The sequence below is a fragment of the Myxine glutinosa genome, chromosome 13 (assembly GCF_964187855.1).
Source record: "Myxine glutinosa chromosome 13, kmMyxGlut1.1, whole genome shotgun sequence".
In the NCBI taxonomy this organism is placed as follows: Eukaryota; Metazoa; Chordata; class Myxini; order Myxiniformes; family Myxinidae; genus Myxine; species Myxine glutinosa.
Window position 1 is genome coordinate 37620037 of NC_136273.1, and position 19986 is coordinate 37640022.

The following is a 19986-nucleotide window of genomic DNA, read 5'->3' on the forward strand; positions in this document are numbered from 1 at the left end:
AGTGTGACGTGCTCCTCCCCGACCCCCTGGTCACGGCGTACCTCCGAGCCCCGAGAGGAGTCACGGCAGAAAAATGTGTTATTCTGTATGTCAAAGATCAATGGAGAAGCCACCCCAATTGTTACTCACAAACAAATACTGTATTAAGATCACACAGGAATAACGGTACAACAATAATAGTAATCAAAAGTACAATCAACATCCTATGATGGCACCATCCGTTTTGTAATATATAACTCACTGCGCTCCAAGTGAGTGAACCAAGAACATTCCCAATGTCTCTTATTCCCGGCTCCAAGCCAAAGTTGATGTGCTCCAGCGATCGCCAGAACGATGTCCCATCGAGACCAGAATCCCGTTCGGATGGCAAGAACAGTCCCGCTGTCATCGCATGGCACAGGCGCCCTCAAGGCGACTGGGAAATCCAAAGGCGCCCTCCAGGCGACCGAGCGATCACACCCTCGGGTATGGACGAATTAACCTTCAAAAAGCCACGTCACACACACGCCCCAGATCGACGTCTGAACGTGGCGAAAATGGTCGAAAAGAGACGAAACCGTGAGCGAAGCACAAGTCCTGCATGAGTCAAAATGGCCGACGACCCGTTATTGAGACGTAACGGCCCGGCGATAATTCTCCTCGGAATCCACCGCCAAAAACCTGACACGCCGGTTGATCGGTCACAGCGATGACAACTCTGTCGCACTGTCGCAGGAATCCCTTTCCCGGAAACCCGAAAGTTCGCTAATGACTCTTGCTCGCCAACGTTCGCTCCAGACCGCAAGTAGCTCGGCTCCTTCTTGTCCGACTCACTCGCTCCGCCCTCTTTTTCCTCTTCTTCCTCTTCGTCGTCCTGTTCCCGATCCGGTTTCCTGTTTCTTTTAACATTAACTTTTTTACCTTTTGAAAACAGTTCATGAACAATAAACCTTTTGAAAACAATAATAGTACATGGAATCAGAAATATTTACAGTGGATGCAAACCACCACAACGGAAGTGACGAATCCGTAACAGTAGGCATGCCAGATAGGTGTGCAGGACAGAGTTCGAACAGAGATTGGTCAACATGGACCCCTCTTATCTCTTTTCTCTCTCCCTCTCTCGCGCTCTCTCTCACTCTCGTTCTCTAACTCTCTCTCTCTCATTCTCTAACTCTCTCTCTCGTTCTCTAACTCTCTCTCTCTCTCTCTCTCTCGTTCTCTAACTCTCTCATTCTCTAACTCTCTCTCTCTCTTTCTCTCTTTCTCTCTTTCTCTCTTTCTCTCTTTCTCTCTTTCTCTCTTTTTCTCTTTCTCTCTTTCTCTCTTTCTCTGTTTCTCTCTTTCTCTCTTTCTCTCTTTCTCTCTTTCTCTCTTTCTCTCTCGTTCTCTCGTTCTCTAACTCTCTCCCTCTCTCTCGCCCTCGTTCTCTAACTCTCTCTCTCGCCCTCATTCTCTAACTCTCTCTCTCTGTCGTTCTCTAACTCTCTCTCTCTCTCTCTCTCTCTCTCTCTCTCTCTCTCTCTCTCTCTCTCTCTCTCTCTCTTGTTCTCTAACTCTGTCGTCGCCCTGACTTTGTGATGGTGGGGTACACCATCCTGGATGTGGGGGATCTCTGGGTCGCTCCTGCGAGATCCATCAGCTGTCTCCGTGCCGCAGGCTTGTCCGAGAGAACTGTCTGGGGATATGCAACAACAGAAACAACCAAAGGTCCCCAGTGATGGTTCTTAATATTGTTATGAATGGAGGAGATGGTTGGGGTGCAGGAGGATACTCCAATATTTTTGGAATTTAATGAATGAATGAATGATCGTTTTAAGGCCATTTTCCCCGCTAGAGCAGGGGTTAGCCTTGCGGGCCCCCATGACAATCATGGTTCCCTGTTTGAGGCAATGTTTTTATGGCCGGATGCCCTTCCTGACGCCAACCCTTGGTCATGCTCTTACGATGCGCAGGGACACGGTGTACCTATTCTAACCGGGGTACACACCGGGATCATTCATCCAAGCAAGCTGGTACTCAATTTGCCGACCTCGGAAGGATGACAGGCTGAGTCAACCCCCCTGGTGTTAATTCAGCGATCGATCGGGATTCGAACCTAGGATCCTAGGATCCCAAGCCAGCCTCCATAACCGTTAAGCCAACACCAGGCTATTTTTGGAATTTAATCGATTATATAATTATATTATTCTTCATGTGCAATGCTATGCCTATTATGATGGTAGAAATTGTTTTTTACTGACACATCCATTGTTTAGAAACATCACAGCAGACGCAGTCAGAATTGTTGAAAATCCTCTCCAAGTTCAAAATCACAAGCACACTTGTGGGCAGACCTGATGAAATTTCCTTATTTTCGAAGTACAACTGTGGCCCCGAGACCAAGGGGCAGCATGTCTGATTTACCTCGCTCCACGGAACACAAAGCCATTGTTACCCTGATGTATGGGCCATGGTTATGAAATCTTAATAGACTGATCAAAGCTGGAAACAATACAAGGAACCACATCCTTGAAAGCACCTTGGGTCCTGAATTGACTAGTCTTGCTGGAAAACATTAATAGATTAAGTGAGTCTATGGTAGTATGGTATGTCAGTTATGAAACACAGACAGAGCAGGAGAAGCGATTGAGAGATCGAAACGCGTTGAAGTATTGAGAAGAGGGATGCGAGAAGCTTGAGTCGAAGAGACTCATTGCCACCACCGGGGTTAGAGTCGCGAGCAAGTGGAGCTGTAATGAGGTCCGGGGGAGGTTGCTGACAAGATCAGACTCCTTGGTGAGAACATGTGGCCAAGGCAGCAGCAGAATCAGTTTCCGTGCCTGTGACCGCCATTGCCTGGCTCTCGGTATTTCAATATACTAGGGCATGCCCGTACTATATATATATCTAAAATTATATCCCCCCCCCTCTATTTACATGAAATGGTTTGGTCCAAAGCGAACGGCTTGCGAGTACGGTGACAACCCCCCCCCTCTATTTACATGAAATGGTTTGGTCCAAAGCGAACGGCTTGCGGAGTTTGGTAAAGAAATCGCCATAGCTCGGTAACTACTTGTCCGATTAATATGAAACCTTGAAAAGGCACATCCTCGGGTCCCCAGCAATATACCTGGCAAGTTTAAAGTATATCGGACCCGTGGTTGTCGAGAAACAGCGGTCACAGACAAACACACACACACAGAGATTACTGGAATTATAGATAGATTGCACTGGATGACTGTGAGCGAAGTGAAATGAGTGGAGATTAGAGACATCGGTGATGTAACGATTAGAGCGTCCGTTCCGAATCTGGGAGGGCGGTGGCCGAGTCATGCCAAGGACTTTAAAATGGTGCGTGCTGCTTCCTTGCTCTGTGTTCAGCATATAAAAGGATAAGCTCATTGGCTGTGTTGGTCTCGTCTAGCTGTGTGTGTGTGTGTGTGTGTGTGTGTGTGTGTGTGTGTGTGTGTGTGTGTGTGTGTGTGTGTGTGTGTGTGTGCGTGCGTGCGTGCGTGTGTGTGTCAGCTCCATGACGAGCTGAGATTGTGATAAAATTAATTTTCGGGAAAGATAACCACTCCGAAAGTCTGTCCACTGTGTTTTCTGTTTGAAAACCTCTGCATAGTTAACTATTCGAGTAGCGATCAAGTGTATTGGAAAGATTATATAATGTTGTGCATTGTTTGGGAAGGAAACAACTTGTGTGATACGAAGTGGTGAAATGCAAGTATTTGTGAATGAGGAGAGGTTAGTAAGATCTGGGAATCGTTTAATACACTAGTTTGTGTTTCCATCACTGCACAGGTCACATCCCATCCCAGCCAACACAGCAACATTGGGCCAACGTTGGAAAATAGACGTCGCGTTTGCAACCGATAAACAACCTCACCCCGACGTCAACAATGCGCTCGCGACCAATTGACCAAATGCCAACGTTGGCCCAACGTCGTCGTGTTAGCCGGGCCGCATCCACCTCCTCCCTTCCCCCAACCCCTGCCATAAACAGCGTTGACGATGTCTTTCCGCTCACACACGTCATCCAGGACGTAAGCTACTTCGGAAACCATTTTGTTGACACGATCTCTAATATAAACCACCACATCCCCTGTGTTGCTCTCCTCAGGAACAGTACATGTTCGTGCACGATGCCATGCTCGAGGCTTGCCTATGTGGAGACACCGTCATCCCAGCCCAAGATTTTGCCACGGTTTATTATGACCTCCTTCGGGTTGAGCCACAGAGTAACTCCAACCACGTGAAAGATGAGTTTCAGGTACCCGAGCGATGTCTGCACTTTTGTTGTACCTTCCCATGACCCTGTACCCCAAAGGATGCTACAATCCAGACTTTCGGAAGCATTTTAAAGCCTCGAGGAACTCTCAAGTATTTGTTTCATTGAATGCGTTTTACTTGTGCACCAAAGTGATGTCTGTAAGTAATGTCCGTGTTCATATAAGCTATCTCCATGTCTTCAAGCTGCAACTGAACAGTAGTTTGCCTCAGCAGCAGCCATTCTTTCAAGATGACTGCCCACCTTCATCATATCTCAAAGCCAATGTCCATCTATGACCAATAATAGCGTTGTTGCTCCGGCACCCGGTACAACTGGGCACACCACATCTATCGGGGATGCCTCTTTGCGGTGGTTGTACCTCCCGACGCAAGTTTTGGGGCCAAATCTTCCCCATTCTTCCCAATCGGTCCCCATGGACCGGCCCATTCCCTCTTGTCCCTTTCTCTCTTCCTCTCTAACTCTGCCATGGCCCTGGCTTTGTGAAGGCATGGGTACACCATCCTGGATGTAGGGTATCTCTGGGTCGCTCCTGCGAGATCGATCGGCTGTCTCCGTGCCGCAAGTTTGTTCGAGACAACTGTCTGGGGCTATGCAACAACAACAACAACAACAACTGGGCACACCAGCGACGAAAACTGCCGATTGAACTCTTAATCGAATCACGCATATCCATCGGCTGGTTAGCTGATGGAGCTTTTGACTGCGTCCATTGGAATAATAAACCTGTAACTCATCCTTCAATAGTTGAACCATCAGGCCTTCACATTGGCACTAGGCCTTCACATTTCATCAAGATAAGTTCATTGCAAAACTACGGCCTGACAAGCAAATGTTTGAGTTCAGGAAGACATGTTTTTTGCTGTGGCCTTATCCTCGCTTGTAGATTCAGTTCCAAAATTTCATTTGAACTTCTAAGAGCTTTGTTAATGTCAGAAATGTTTGTTTTTTTTGCAACCCAGTTAATGTCCACGCTTTAAATCAAATTTCATCGTTACAACGAAATTGAGACTCGTGGAAGAGCGAGCAGGCGGAGGGACAGCGAGCAAGGGGAATGAATGAACAGGTAAATAAGAAGGGGAGAAAATAAATGAACAACAACGATTGAACGAGACAATTCTGGAACAGGCATCGGCTTTCGAAGACGGCCTCTCACAGCAGAAAAGATGGCGCCTGGCCACGAAGGAACCGAGAACTGAACTCCTGGTTTTGCAGCAATTTCACTAGAATAGAGCAAAAAAATTGGCATTATCTCGTACAAGTTCTCATTCTTTCCCTCGATGTCTCGAGACATCACACCCATCACGTATGTGAAGAGGTGGAATATTAAGACGCCCCAAAGCCTGCCATTATTCACATTTGCTTCTCTCTGCTCTCAACCCATTCACACCCCAACTCCATAACTCTTCTTCTTCCCTCCCTTTTCCTTTGACACCTCCCACTCCCCATTGTTATAGATGACCCCTTTATGCTTCGTAGACTTTAGGTAAGCTGAGTGCAGTTTCAGCAGATTACGGTTTGTAAATTGATGTAGACATCCATCTTGATACCTCGAAACGTTCATTACTTGAGGTCACTGACTTCATGAAGTTTCACAACTTTTAACCCAACAGATCCATCCATGTTGCCACCATTTAGATTGATCACAATGGCCGTCATCATGATCGCCATTGTTGTTGGTACCATTTCTGTTATAATTTCCTACTCTACGATATTTTTAATCCATTGATCAAGACTAAAATGCTCGGCAAACACAGAATGTACAGATTCTTCCAAACACATTCTCATGACTAGGCCTCATACATGGTGCATAGGTTTTCTGCGCACAGTTTGGCCATTTATCATTCGGTCTGCCTTGGAGTAGAGGCGCCGCCGAGAGGGCCATTTGCAAGCACAGGACAAAGCCGAGCGGGGTAATAAGCCCAAGTTTGGCCTCTGCACGCGGCACATTAACGTCGTTGAGTTATGCCTCCCCAGAAGCACTCGACCGGCACATGTAAAATAGGCCTTTTGAGGACAGGCCAGAGCGAGGTGCCTGCGGCCTTCCACGTGCCTTGCGGCCTCGCCGAGCACGAGCCACATGGCAAGGTCTTTGCATGATTTTTCTTCCGACTTAGCCGGGGAGAAAGATAAAATTGCATTAACATAGAGTTGTAAGGCCTGTATAAGTTGGTTGGTTCGTATGTTTGTCTCTGAGCTTGTTTTTGCTGCATCATGTCTCCATTGTTGGATGCTGACTGCCATTATTATAATAATCCCGTGCTGTGACTGTGGGTGGATGTTGCCTAACCTGTACGCCTGCACTGCATGCTTATCTGACATGCCTGCACTGTGCACCATGCCTGTGCTGAGCCACAGAGTAACATGTCTGACATGCCTGTGTGGTACACCTGTCCTGCACACCTGTCTGGTATTCCTACGCTGTATGTCTGTCCAGCATGCCTATGCTAAACGTCTGTCCGGCATGCCTATGCTGTACGCCTGTCTGGCATGCCTGCACTGTACATCTGTCTGGCATGCCTGCACTGTACATCTGTCTGGCATGCCTGCACTGTACATCTGTCTGGCATGCCTGCACTGTACACCTGTCCCGCACACCTCTCTGGCATGCCTACACTGTACATCTGTCTGGTATGCCTGCACAGTACACCTGTCCTGCACACCTATCTGGCATGCCTACGCTGTACGTCTGTCTGGTATGCCTGCACTGTACACCTGTCCTGCACACCTATCTGGCATGCCTAAGCTGTACATCTGTCTGGCATGCTTGCACTGTACACCTGTCCTGCACACCTGTCTGGCATGCCGAAGCTGTACGTCTTTCTGGCATGCCTGCACTGTACATCTGTCTGGCATGCCTGCACTGTACACCTGTCCTGCACACCTATCTGGCATGCCTACGCTGCACATCTGTCTGGCATGCCTACGCTGTACATCTGTCTGGCATGCCTGCACTGTACACCTGTCCTGCGCACCTATCTGGCATGCCTACGCTGTACATCTGTCTGGCATGCCTGCACTGTATGTCTGTCTGGCATGCCTATGCTGAACGTCTGTCTGGCATGCCTGTGCTGTACACCTCTCCTGCACACCTATCTGGCATGTCTACGCTGTTTGTCTGTCTGGCATGCTTGCGCTGTACACCTGTCCTGCACACCTATCTGGCATGCATACGCTGTACGTCTGTCTGGCATGCCTGCACTGTACACCTGTCCCACACACCTATCTGGCATGTCTACGCTGTACGTCTGTCTGGCATTGCCTGTGCTGTCTGTGCACCTGCCCTCTCTTTCTCAGATTGTAAATAGTTTAATGAAGAACCTCTCATATGTCCGGTTCCGTTTTAACCGAAGTAGTGGATCCTTCAGATCGCCCAAGGCTCGTGTGCTATTATTTACTTAACTTTCATTATCGGATCCACCAAAGCTCCGACAATGATCCTATGTGCCGGTTCGATGGTAAAAAAAAAAAAAAGGGGGGAAGAGCATGCACTATCACATCACGTGACTTTAAAACAACTTCAATCCATTGTTCACACAGCATTTACACCGCCCAGGCAGTATTGTTTTGTAAATTATTTGAAAATGACTCCAGATATACCTGCGCTGTACACCTCCGTTTAAATTACGAGGCAAGCTAGACTGTTATCCCATTATCCTTAAAGCAATGGAATTGGCACTGCATGGTGTCCCTTAGCAAGCTCTGCAGCTCATCCATCACATGTACCAGTAATTGTTAAACCGATGGCTTTTCACTCTTAATTTGAGAGTAGAAAACGTTTACAGATGATAAACTAGACAGGTGTAGATAACCGTTGGAAATTGTTGGCTCATCCTTTTCCGAAACCTTAAAGGTCCCACGGTCACTGTGTGCTCCAGGTCATTTTGTTTGATGAACATGTCCTCAAACAAAGACAATTTTCTCACATTTGTCTATGTCGCCCACAACATAGACAGACTTACATCAACCTCACATGAAGCAACCACGATTGGCACAGATTACATTGTTATTGTTACGACCCAACAATCAGGAAGATCCTCTCACTCCACCTCCAGATGAAAACTGGTAGTTCACCGTCGGGTAAAACAGAAACCATGTCCAAGTATATGCATATATATATATGTATATAAATAATGTGTCACCTTTTGGGATTCGTCGGTTTGGATCTAGTTCTTCGTGAATATGGACAACAAAGCTTTTGTCGATTTGGGGTTTTGCCCTGGGATATTATAAATACCCAAGGGTATAACATGGAAATTTGGGGTGAAATGGGTGCCATATTTCCCCCATTGCCTTATTCTAATCCCACCTTCTCGTGCTCACATCCTTGAGTCTGGGTTAGCATTGGGATTGGGAGTTAGCGTATTGGGATTAGGGTTGGGGTTTGCGTTGGCCTCGGAGTTTGCATTTGCATTATGGTTGTGGTTAGCATTAGGTTTAGGTTTAGGATTGGTGTTAGCGTTATGGTTATGGTTGGGGTTGGCATTAAGCAATAAGGTTGTGGTTTGGGTTTGCTATAGGATTGGAGCTCTTCCTGGGGTGTAGGGTCAGGTTAGGGGTTGGTTTTAGGCTTCTAGGCGTGAGTTTGGTGTTTGACTTCGGGTTTGTGATAGGGTTCGGATTTGTGTTAGGGTTGGGGTTTGGCTTTTGTGTTGGGGTTGAAGTTAGCATTTATGTTGGAGTTAGTGTTGGGGCTGTTTGCGTTAACATTTTCGTTATGACACAGTCGCCTTCAAGATGAGGTTTAGAATGTTTTTTTTCCTCATAATGATGAAGGAATGGTCTTGCACTACCAAACCTCTGCCCAGAAGTGATGAGTCCCATGAGAAGTCGTTTCCAGCCAGTGTCAGTGCATCACGTTTTCTTGCCACCTGTGGTGGCCTTCCTGATTGACCTTCCTGATTCCAATGGGATCGATTTTTTTGGTTTTTGCTCCAAAACTTTTTTGTTTAAAGGAAAAACCTTGTATTTCTGTGCGGTTGGGTAAAATGAAATAGTCTTTCAGCAACTCTCACTGTTTCAGTGACCTCAAAAATGACGGGTTGGAACAGTTTATTTGACGGTGCGGCCTCGTGAACGTGCCGAAGTCTGAAGCCTCGGCCTAGTGTCAGTCGCACTTAAATATTTTTTGGGGTTTATTACACATCATGCAGATGTAAATGAACATTCGCTTTACTCTGCGCGCGTTGCACATCACGTGCAGGGAATTTCACCTCCCTACACCGTGTATTTATCGTTATTTTTTAAAAAACGCTTCCGTACACCGCCCTTGAGGCTCGGTTTGCAAGCCACCATCTACAAATCCAATAGAAGAGACATAATTACTCTTTTTATGGAAAATGTTTTTCGGGTTTGTTTTATCCTCAAAAATAGACCGCAGTGAACACACATTCATGTTCAAAGATTGGCCTTTAAAAGCCGACTCAAATCATCCTTGTGAAGAGGAGCAGGCATGGGTACAAACACACAAACTGACATTGTGTTTTACATGGTAGATGAAAAGTTGTTTGAGTTCACTCAACATCCCTGCCTTTTTGTTATGGAACAAAACGGCAGTTGAGGTTTTGGGATAGAAGTTCTTGAGATATGCTTTGACCACCATGCCGGTCGTGATGCAGACACTGAACATGGTGACTCCTCCACTCCGTGCGGAAGATTGCAGCATCGCTCTCCTTCCACGAAACCACGATAAGAACCGCTTTCGTGACGTGCTCCCTGCCGATCGTTGCCTGCCGTTCCTCATCGCCATGGATGGAGACAGCAGTAACTACATCAATGCAACACTGCTCGATGTGAGTTGAACGCTGCATTTTCACCCGACGACGTGGTTTACCCTAATCAGGGAAGTATTTCCAAAATATCCCCTTTGTTGTGAGTGCTGTGAGTTTCATGGGTTCGGTGCAACGATCCTGTGCTCTAATGAGCCGTTCGCTCGTGTGTCCCCCTAGAGTTACTCGCAGCCTTCGGCGTTCATCGCGACGCAACATCCACTGCCCACCACTGTCAAGGATTTTTGGCGCCTGGTATTTGACTACCACTGTACCGCCATTGTCATGCTCAATCAACTGGACCACACGCAGGTATGCTGCCATCTTTTCTTTCTTTTTTTGTATACAACATCGAGGCTCGTGAAAGAGATGTCATTAATCACAAAAAACAAACGGACACATAAAACATATAATAAGGGGAGCGGTAGACAAGATAGGGAGAGGGAGGGAAGCACACAAGCACAACATTTGAGAGCAGGGACATCGAGAGATCCGTGGGAGGGAGAGGGCTTGGGGGGAGGAGGCGTGGGGGGGTGGGAGAAGTATACAACACAAGGACACTGCAAGGACTTCCAGGAAAGACTTCCAGGAAAGGCAGGTTGGTGGTCTTTCCGTCTTCTACCGACTCCTCTCTGGCCTTGCCCCCCCAGCTCTCTCTGGGCTCTGTCCCGCAAATATTCCTACAGATCGCACAAGATCTGCCTGCAACCCTCTTTTGGTTAAACTGCCAAAATCAAGACTCTCTGCTCACCTTCATTCCTCTTTTCTCCCGCCTCTGGAACAAACTCCCTCACTCTCTTCAATCCCACTCCTCCCTCCAGGTCTTTAAAACAGCTGTTCACCACCATCTCTTATCTTCCCCCATCCAAAACCTTGATCTTTTCTACCCCCGCTAATTTCACCCCAATTCCCCTTTTTGAAATACCAACTTCTGTCCTGGAAGTCCTTGGTGTCCTTGTGCTTTATACTTCTCCCTCCCCCCCCCCCCCCCCCCCCCCTTCACATGCCTCCTCGCCCCGGGCCCTCTCCCTTCCACACATCTCCCTGCTCTCGGATGTTGTGTTTGTGTGCTTCCCCTTTTCTCCCCATCTTGTCTTCCGCTCCCTCTTTTTGTGTATTTTGTTTGTCTGGTCGATTTGTTTGTGAAGTAAATGTTAGTTAGCTCTTTCACGAGCCTCGATTCAGTATACAAAAAAAAAAAAAAAAAAAGAAGTTGGTATTTCAAAAAAGTGGATCTGGGGTGAATTAACGGGGTAGAAAAGATCAAGGTTTGGATGGGGGAAGATAATAGATTGCGGTGAACAGCTGTTTTAAAGACCTGGAGGGAGGAGTGGGATTGAAGAGAGTGAGGGAGTTTGTTCCAGAAGTGGGAGAAAAGAGGAATGAAGGAGGGAAGGTGAGCAGAGAGTCTTGATTTTGGCAGTTTCACCAGAAGATGGTAGCTGGCAGATCTTGTGGAGGCAAGACCACGAATCTTTAGTTCGTGTTTTGCTTATTTTGTAACCCACGCACTATTTCATATACAAGGTCTGGTGCGGGCCTGTGGACATTTCCTCGCGAAATCAGAGACCTTTGTTTGTGCAGTGGGTGAGTGGGCCTGTTACAAGACCGCTTGCTGTTTTGGGAGCTAGGACAGGTAAGGTTCGTAGCCATTATTCTTTTCACTGGGTGATGGATATAAATATTAAATTCAAGCTCAGTAAACAGGAATTTGACCAATCCAACCCATTTCCAGCACATCCATGCTGCACCGTTGAAGTGCGATGCGCATGCACTGCCTGTCGAGAGAGGGCAGGGGTATAGATGGAGTAATCATGTGACAGGAGGCAGACAGGTACAGTATTATGAGTGGGCCTTTGTGTTGAAGCTTCTGGGCTTCGAAGAATTAGGTAAAACAGGACGACAACCGGAACAATCCAGGCAAACACACACTTCATGTTCTGGTTGGTCATTTGAAAAGTGAATTACAAAAGCACAGAGACACGCAAGAGATGATAGGTATGTGGGTATGCAGGTAGGGTGGAGGTTTGTGTGTGTGGTTGTTGTCGCCATGTGTGGGTTTCAGAAGGTGTAACAGGGTCCTCCCAGGTATCAAAGTGTGTGTGTGTTCTCCTGTGAGCATGTGAATGTAGGGAAATAATTAATCAATCAGCATGATCATCTAATTAAAACAGATTGCACTGATTATGCAGAACGTCGTTAATTGCTGATCGGAGCCGCGTCATGATTTAATATTTATTTTTCATTTAGATTGTGGCTCGTTCATCCTACCGCTTCAGTCATTCTCTCCCGAGGGTGGAGGGAGAGAGGGGAAAACACAATAATCTGGAAAAGAAGGCACGGTTATGGAGTGGGGTTAAATGAGGGTAAATAAAAACTGAGAATAACTTGGGGGTGGTCTGAGGCAAGGGTGAACGGCCATCTTGAAGCCCTGCAGGGAAGAACGGGACAGAACAGACTGAGGAAGTTGGTTACAGAGGTGAGAGGAAAGAGGAATGAATGAGAGTTGAGCAGTGAGCCTGGATTTCGGATGTTTCCCCAGTAGGGGATCGGAAATTTCCCCAGTAGGGGGTCAGAATTTTCCCCAGTAGGGGGTCAGAAGCTTCCCCAGTAGGGGGTCAGAGGTTTCCCCAGTAGGGGGTCAGAGGTTTCCCCAGTAGGGGGTCAGAAGTTTCCCCAGTAGGATGTCGGAAGTTTCCCCGGTAGGGGGTCGGAAGTTTCCCCGGTAGGGGGTCGGAAGTTTCCCCGGTAGGGGGTCAGAAGTTTCCCCAGTAGGGGGTCAGAAGTTTCCCCAGTAGGAGGTCGGAAGTTTCCCCGGTAGGGGGTCGGAAGTTTCCCCGGTAGGGGGTCGGAAGTTTCCCCAGTAGGGGGTCGGAAGTTTACCCAGTAGGGGGGTCGGAAGTCTCCCCAGTAGGGGGTCGGAAGTCTCCCCGGTAGGGGGTCGGAAGTCTCCCCGGTAGGGGGTCGGAAGTCTCCCCGGTAGGGGGTCGGAAGTCTCCCCAGTAGGGGGTCAGAAGTTTCCCCAGTAGGGGGTCGGAAGTTTCCCCAGTAGGGGGTCAGAAGTTTCCCCAGTAGGGGGTCAGAAGTTTCCCCAGTAGGGGGTCGGAAGTTTTCCCAGTAGGGGGTCAGAAGTTTCCCCGGTAGGGGGTCAGAAGTTTCCCCAGTAGGAGGTCGGAAGTTTCCCCAGTAGGGGGTCAGAAGTTTCCCCAGTACTGGGTCGGAAGTTTCCCCAGTAGGGGGTCCGAAGTTTCCCCAGTAGGGGGTCAGAAGTTTCCCCAGTAGGGGGTCCGAAGTTTCCCCAGTAGGGGGTCAGAAGTTTCCCCAGTAGGAGGTCGGAAGTTTCCCCAGTAGGGGGTCGGAAGTTTCCCCAGTAGGGGGTCAGAAATTTCCCCAGTAGGGGGTCCGAAGTTTCCCCATGGCACAACATGTGCACCCTTTGCTCACTAACTTCGCTGGTTTTCTTTCTAATCTTTTTATTCGCGACACGGTGGCTCAGACACGAAGAGCTTGGCGTCCGGTTTGAATACGGGAAGGTAGTACTCGTTCTGTTAAAGCTTCATTCTGCAAGTTGTGATGTCATGTAAATATCACCCACTGTCCACCTGCATTCTACTTGGTCGAGCAACCCTCTTTGGCTTGAGGACTCCGAGATAGCCCAAAATCACATGAAGAGTCATCTCACGTATCCACCAACATGCCGTGTGTTTATCGGAGCAGCTGCTCCAGCTTGCAATCAAGGATTCTCCACAGAGAGAGGTTCTTAATCTCCTCAAAATCAACTTGCCTTCCAAAACCACCAAATGACATTTCTTGGTCCACAAAGGTGTGTCAATGTAATTGTACTAGGTAACTCTTAATGCCCTAAATTTCCAAATGGGGGGTGCAGTGAGGCGTGTGGTACTTTGCTATTACATCATCCCTCTGTTGAAAATTGGACATGACAAGATGCCACACAGTCCCGAAGCCACACGTCAGCAGTTTTTAAAAAGTCATTAAATATGATTTATCTGCTCTGGCTCCTTCATAATTCACATCTGCGTTTCTCCGGTGCTAATGAGATGCAAATGACTTCTCTCACATGCTGGGAGGTGTCAGCCTGGCAGGGGAACAACAGCTCTGAGGGTCGTGTGTGTGTGTGTGTGTGTGTGTGTGTGTGTGTGTGTGTGTGTGTGTGTGTGTTTTTTTGTTTGTTTTTTTTCATGCTCGATGTGGTCTCCTCCCCCAACCCACCCACCCCCTCCATCCATCTAACCTCCCCCTCCCCAGCTATGCCCCCAATACTGGCCCGAGGATGGCGTTCTGCGTCACGGGCCCATTCAGGTCGAGTTTGCTGGCTGTTTCATCAAAGGCGACGTGACCAACCGCACATTCCGTGTGTGCAACGTCACAAGGGTGAGTTCCAAATCTTGGTGTGAATGAATCTGTACATGTGGTCAGCTTTGGTTCTCATGGAAACTTCTCGCTTTTTTCGATTTTGTTATTTATTACTTTTTTTTTCTTCTTTTTTTTTGTATACAAGATCGAGGCTCGTGAAAGAGCTAACATTCATCACACAAAAAGTCAAACTGACACATAAAACACAAAATAAGGGGAGCGGTAGACAAGATGGGGAGAGAGGGGGAAGGACACAAACACAACATTTGAGAGCAAGGACATCGAGAGATCTGTGGGAGGGAGAGGGCTTGGGGGGAGGGGTGGGAGAGGTATAAAACATATGGACACTGCAAGGACTTCCAGGAAAGAAGTTGGAATTTCAAAAAAGTGTATCTGGGGTGAATTAGCGGGGGTAGAAAAGATCAAGGTTTTGGATGGGGGGAAGATAAGAGATGGTGGTGAACAGCTGTTTTAAAGACCTGGAGGGTGGAGTGGGATTGAAGGGAGTGGGGGAGTTTGTTCCAGAGGCAGGAAAAAAGGGGAATGAAAGAGTGAAGGTGAGCAGAGAGCCCAGATTTTGGCAGTTTAACCAGAAGAGGGTTGCTGGTAGATCTTGTGCGACCTGTAGGAATATTTAGGGGACAGAGCACAGAGAGAGCTGGGGGAACAAGGCCGGAGAGGAGTCGGTAGAAGACAGAAAGACCACCAACCTGCCTGCGGTACTTGCGGAAATAGAAGATTTTTCAAGTATATTGGTTGGTCGTGTGCGTTATTCTGTCTGTCTGTCTGTCTGTCTGTATGTTTGTCTGTATGTCATTTACCTACAGGTCACAATTTAAAACCTGTCTTCATGAAATGGTAGGGTTGGCGTCATAAGCAAGAAGCCTATTCACCTTGAGGTCAAAAGTTCAACATCGGCCAAAGGTCAACAACTTTGTTAAATTTCTAAAATCATCAATTTTCATCCAATTTTCATACCATCAACATTTCATCCATGTCAGGTCTGCAAATTTAACCACCAATTATTTTTAAGGTCAACATAAGCCAAAAGGTCAACATAGGTCAAATTTCTAACATTGTCAATTTTCATCCAATTGACTGAAATTTGAACAGGATTTGCACCTCAGGTCACACAATTCAACTACCAATTATTCTTGAGGTCAGCATAAGCCAAAAGGTCAGCATAGGCCAAACGGTCAGCATAGGCCAAAAGATCAACATATGCCAAAGGTCAGCTTCTTAGGTACAATTTCTAAAATCCTCAATTTTCATCTGACGACTTAAACATTTAACAGGATTTGCATATCAGGTCACTCAATTCAACCACCAATTATTTTTGAGGTCTAAAGGTCAAAAGGTCAACATGGACGAAATTTTTTTAATCCTCAATTTTCATGCGATTGACTTGAAATTTGAAGAGGATTTGCAAGTCACACAATTCAACCACCAATTTTTTTTGAGGTCAGCATAGGCCAAAAGGTCAACATAGGTCAAATTTCTAAAATTGTCAATTTTCATCCAGTTGACTTGAAATTTGAACAGGATTTGGGCATGTCGGGTCACACAACTCAACTACCAATTATTCTTGAGGTCAGCATAGGCCAAAAGGTCAACATGGGCCGAAAGGTCAACACAGGCCAGAGGTCAGTAACTTAGGTACAATTTCTAAAATCCTCAATTTTCATCTGACGACTTGAAAATTTAACAGGATTTGCATATCAGGTCACTCAATTCAACCACCAATTATTTTTGAGGTCTAAAGGTCAAAAGGTCAACATGGACTAAGTTTCTAAAATCCTCAATTTTCATCTGATTGACTTGAAATTTGAAGAGAATTTGCATGCCAGGTCACCGAATTCAACCACGAATTATTTTTGAGGTTTACAAAGGTCAAAAGGTCAACAATTTTTGGGATTTCGCAAGTATCGTGCTATGCACGACATATTTCTTTTCTTCATTTATTTGGTCTCGCCAAAGCAATTTATTTGCGTTGAGCTTTCTGATATGTCTGATCCTGACACTAGCAATGACTCACCAGGCTGGTATCGACAAGGCAAAAGCAGGTCCAGCCATTTGTGAGCTTGGGAGTTGAAACGCATCGATCATACAATCATGTCATTTGCTTAGAGAAGCATGAGTAGTTATGAACTGCTATCTGCTTCCTCATTGATATCTTGTGAATTTAATTCATTCGTTTATTCTATATTGGTTGTTAAATTGGTGTGAGGAAGCACTTTGTCAGAAGAATGGACCTCAGTTTTATGTGAGAGTCATAAAGAGTAATGGATTCCAGGGATTGCTCCACATAATTAGGAATTTACTTGACCTTCCAATGATGGGAGTATAGGATGGAATATGCAACAAGAGACAGACAGACACAGACTTGGCGGATATTTTGATGCCCTCCTCTGAATAAGCTCGTTACTCGTACTCGTCAACACGGGCAGTGAGACAAGAATCCCACTCTTCTGTGAACAGAGAGTTTCATGTGTTATGATTATATTGATGCCTTTCGGGGCAAACCACAGCCCTTTAATGGGTGTGCGTGGGTGACAGGCAACGCATTTAATGTTCATGCAAGCGCTTAGCAACGCTTGGTCCCTATACGTATATGCAACTTGGCCCGATATCAGCCAGCAGCTGCCACGCACTGCTACACACTGCCACACACTGCCACACACTGCCACACACTGCCACACACTGGCACACACTGCTACACACTGCCACACACTGCTACACACTGCTACACACTGCCACACACTGCTACACACTGCCACACACTGCCACACACTGCTACACACTGCTACACACTGCTACACACTGCCACACACTGCCACACACTGCCACACACTGCCACACACTGCTACACACTGCCACACACTGCCACACACTGCCACACACTGCCACACACTGCTACACACTGCCACACACTGCCACACACTGCTACACACTGCTACACACTGCTACACACTGCTACACACTGCTACACACTGCCACACACTGCCACACACTGCTACACACTGCTACACACTGCCACACCGCCCGAGAAATGTGTCGGCCGCTTCCACGACCCTCATTGTAAGTTGTCTGTAACGAGTGGGTGGTGGAGAGGGTCAGTCGTTGGTAGGAAGGTCCTCTCTGTGCGGCTGCACATGGTGCAGGTCAGATCCTGTAATGAATTGTCGCATTTGGAATCCTGGACGCATATTCGGTCGGTTACACATTCCATGTCGCATCGTAAGTTTTGATCTTTATAAAAAAAACACACCAATTGTAATTGATGTCGTGCCTTGTGGTAAATCATGTTGCCTATAGTGAGACTGGTTATTGTGTTTAAAAGAATATGAATGATGTTAAATGTGTAAAATTCACACAACTTCAACTCCTAATTCTCTGTGTTGTATGTGTGAAATTTGCACATGTCACATGACATTTTTTGTAATACAATGAGTGAAAGGTAATGGAGGAGGAATGCAATGATCTTAGGGTCATGGAGGAGGAATGCAATGATCTTGGGGTCATGGAGGAGGAATGCAATGATCTTGGTGTCATGGAGGAGAAATGCAATCATCTTGGGGTCATGGAGGAGAAATGCAATGATCTTGGGGTCATGGAGGAGGAATGCAATGATCTTGGGGTCATGGAGGAGAAATGCAATGATCTTAGGGTCATGGAGGAGGAATGCAAGTATCTGAAACATGTGACCATGTTTGTCAAATGTATGCACACGTCACATGACCAAAAAATATGCACACGTCACATGACCTTTTTTGTAATGCAATGAGTGAAAGGTAATGGAGGAGGAATGCAATTGTCGTCGAGTCATGGAGGAGGAATGCAATGATCTTAGCGTCATGGAGGAGGAATGCAATGATCTTAGCGTCATGGAGAAGAAATGCAATGATCTTGGGGTCATGGAGGAAGAATGAAATGATCTTAGTGTCATGGAGGACGAATGCAATGATCTTCGCGTCTTGGAGGAGGAATGCAATGATCTTGGGGTCATGGAGGAGGAATGCAATGATCTTAGGGTCATGGAGGAGGAATGCAATGATCTTAGGGTCATAGAGGAGGAATGCAATGATCTTAGGGTCATGGAGGAGGAATGCAATGATCTTAGGGTCATAGAGGAGGAATGCAATGATCTTAGCGTCATGGAGGAGGAATGCAATGATCTTAGCGTCATGGAGGAGGAATGCAATGATCTTACGGTCATGGAGGAGGAATGCAATGATCTTGGGGTCATGGAGGAGAAATGCAATGATCTTCGGGTCATGGAGGAGGAATGCAATGATCTGAAACATGTGACCATGTTCGTCAAATGTATGCACACGTCACATGACCAAAAAATATGCACACGTCACATGACCTTTTTTGTAATGCAATGAGTGAAATGTAATGGAGGAGGAATGCAATTGTCGTCGAGTCATGGAGGAGGAATGCAATGATCTTGGGGTCATGGAGGAGGAATGCAATGATCTTGGAGTCATGGAGGAGGAATGCAATGATCTTAGGGTCATGGAGGAGGAATGCAATGACCTTATGGTCATGGAGGAGGGATGCAATGATCTTGGTGTCATGGAGGAGGAATGCAATGATCTTAGGGTCATGGAGGAGGAATGCAATGATCTTATGGTCATGGAGAAGGAATGCAATGATGCAATGAATTAGGGTCATGGAGGAGGACTACAAGGATCATGGAAGAGAAATGCAGTATGTTTAGGGTCATGGAAGAGATATGCAATATTTGTTCGATTAAGGAAGAGAAATGCAATGACATTGGAATCATTGAGGATAAATTCAGGGATCTTCAGGCCTTGGAGGAAAATTGCAATTATTTTACTGCTCAAGGAGGGGAAATGCAATGATTTGTTTTTGTATGCAAAGTTGGGGCTTTGCAAAGAGGACCTCAAACAAGGATCAGATCTGGACGTAACAGACAAAAGGAACATCGAAAGAAATGAGGGAATGCACACCAACAGCTGGGTTGAGGGACAAAATTAAGGGAGAGTTGGACACATAAGGGATGTGCGGAAGAAATAGAGGTAGGGGAGGACAGTATGGATACATGCGCCAACTCTCACGAAGAAAAATCTGGAAACTTTGAAAGAGATGGGCTTGGGGGTGGTTAATGGGGGTAGGAAAGATCATGGTTTTGGATTGGGGATAGTGTGAGATGGCAGTGAATAGCTGTCTTGAAGAACTAGAGGTAAGAATGGGATTGAAAAGGATGTGCCAGTTGGGTCCACAGGCAGGAAACAGGCCAACTTAGATGTGTGGTTTGCCCAAGACAGATAATGGTCAGTGATAGTAAGAGTTAAAAGATTGAGTGACTGAAAACTTCTTCAAGGGGATTGTTAAGAAAGTATATGGAAGGGTTTACCAGACTTTTTTTTTTGTTTTTTTGTTTTTTGTATGCAAGGTCTCGGCTCGTGAAAGAGCTAACATTAATCACACAAAAAGTCAAACCGACACATAAAACACAAAATAAGGGGAGCGGTAGACAAGATGGGGAGAGAGGGGGAAGGACACAAACACAACATTTGAGAGCAGGGACATCGGGAAAAATGTGGGAGGGGGAGGGCTTGGGGG

General features: G+C 46.6%; 1 protein-coding gene across 4 annotated transcripts in view; it reads left to right on the forward strand.

Moving 5' to 3' along the window:
- The window catches only part of LOC137438851 (receptor-type tyrosine-protein phosphatase kappa), a 493330-nt gene that overhangs the window by 450362 nt on the left and 22982 nt on the right, over positions 1-19986 (forward strand). For all 4 annotated transcript variants that reach the window (XM_078767331.1, XM_078767333.1, XM_078767332.1 and 1 more), the window contains 4 exons: positions 4085-4234; positions 9871-10044; positions 10201-10332; positions 14287-14412. In XM_078767331.1, coding sequence (XP_078623457.1) covers positions 4085-4234; positions 9871-10044; positions 10201-10332; positions 14287-14412 — 582 coding nt within the window. The remainder of the gene's footprint in view (positions 1-4084; positions 4235-9870; positions 10045-10200; positions 10333-14286; positions 14413-19986) is intronic.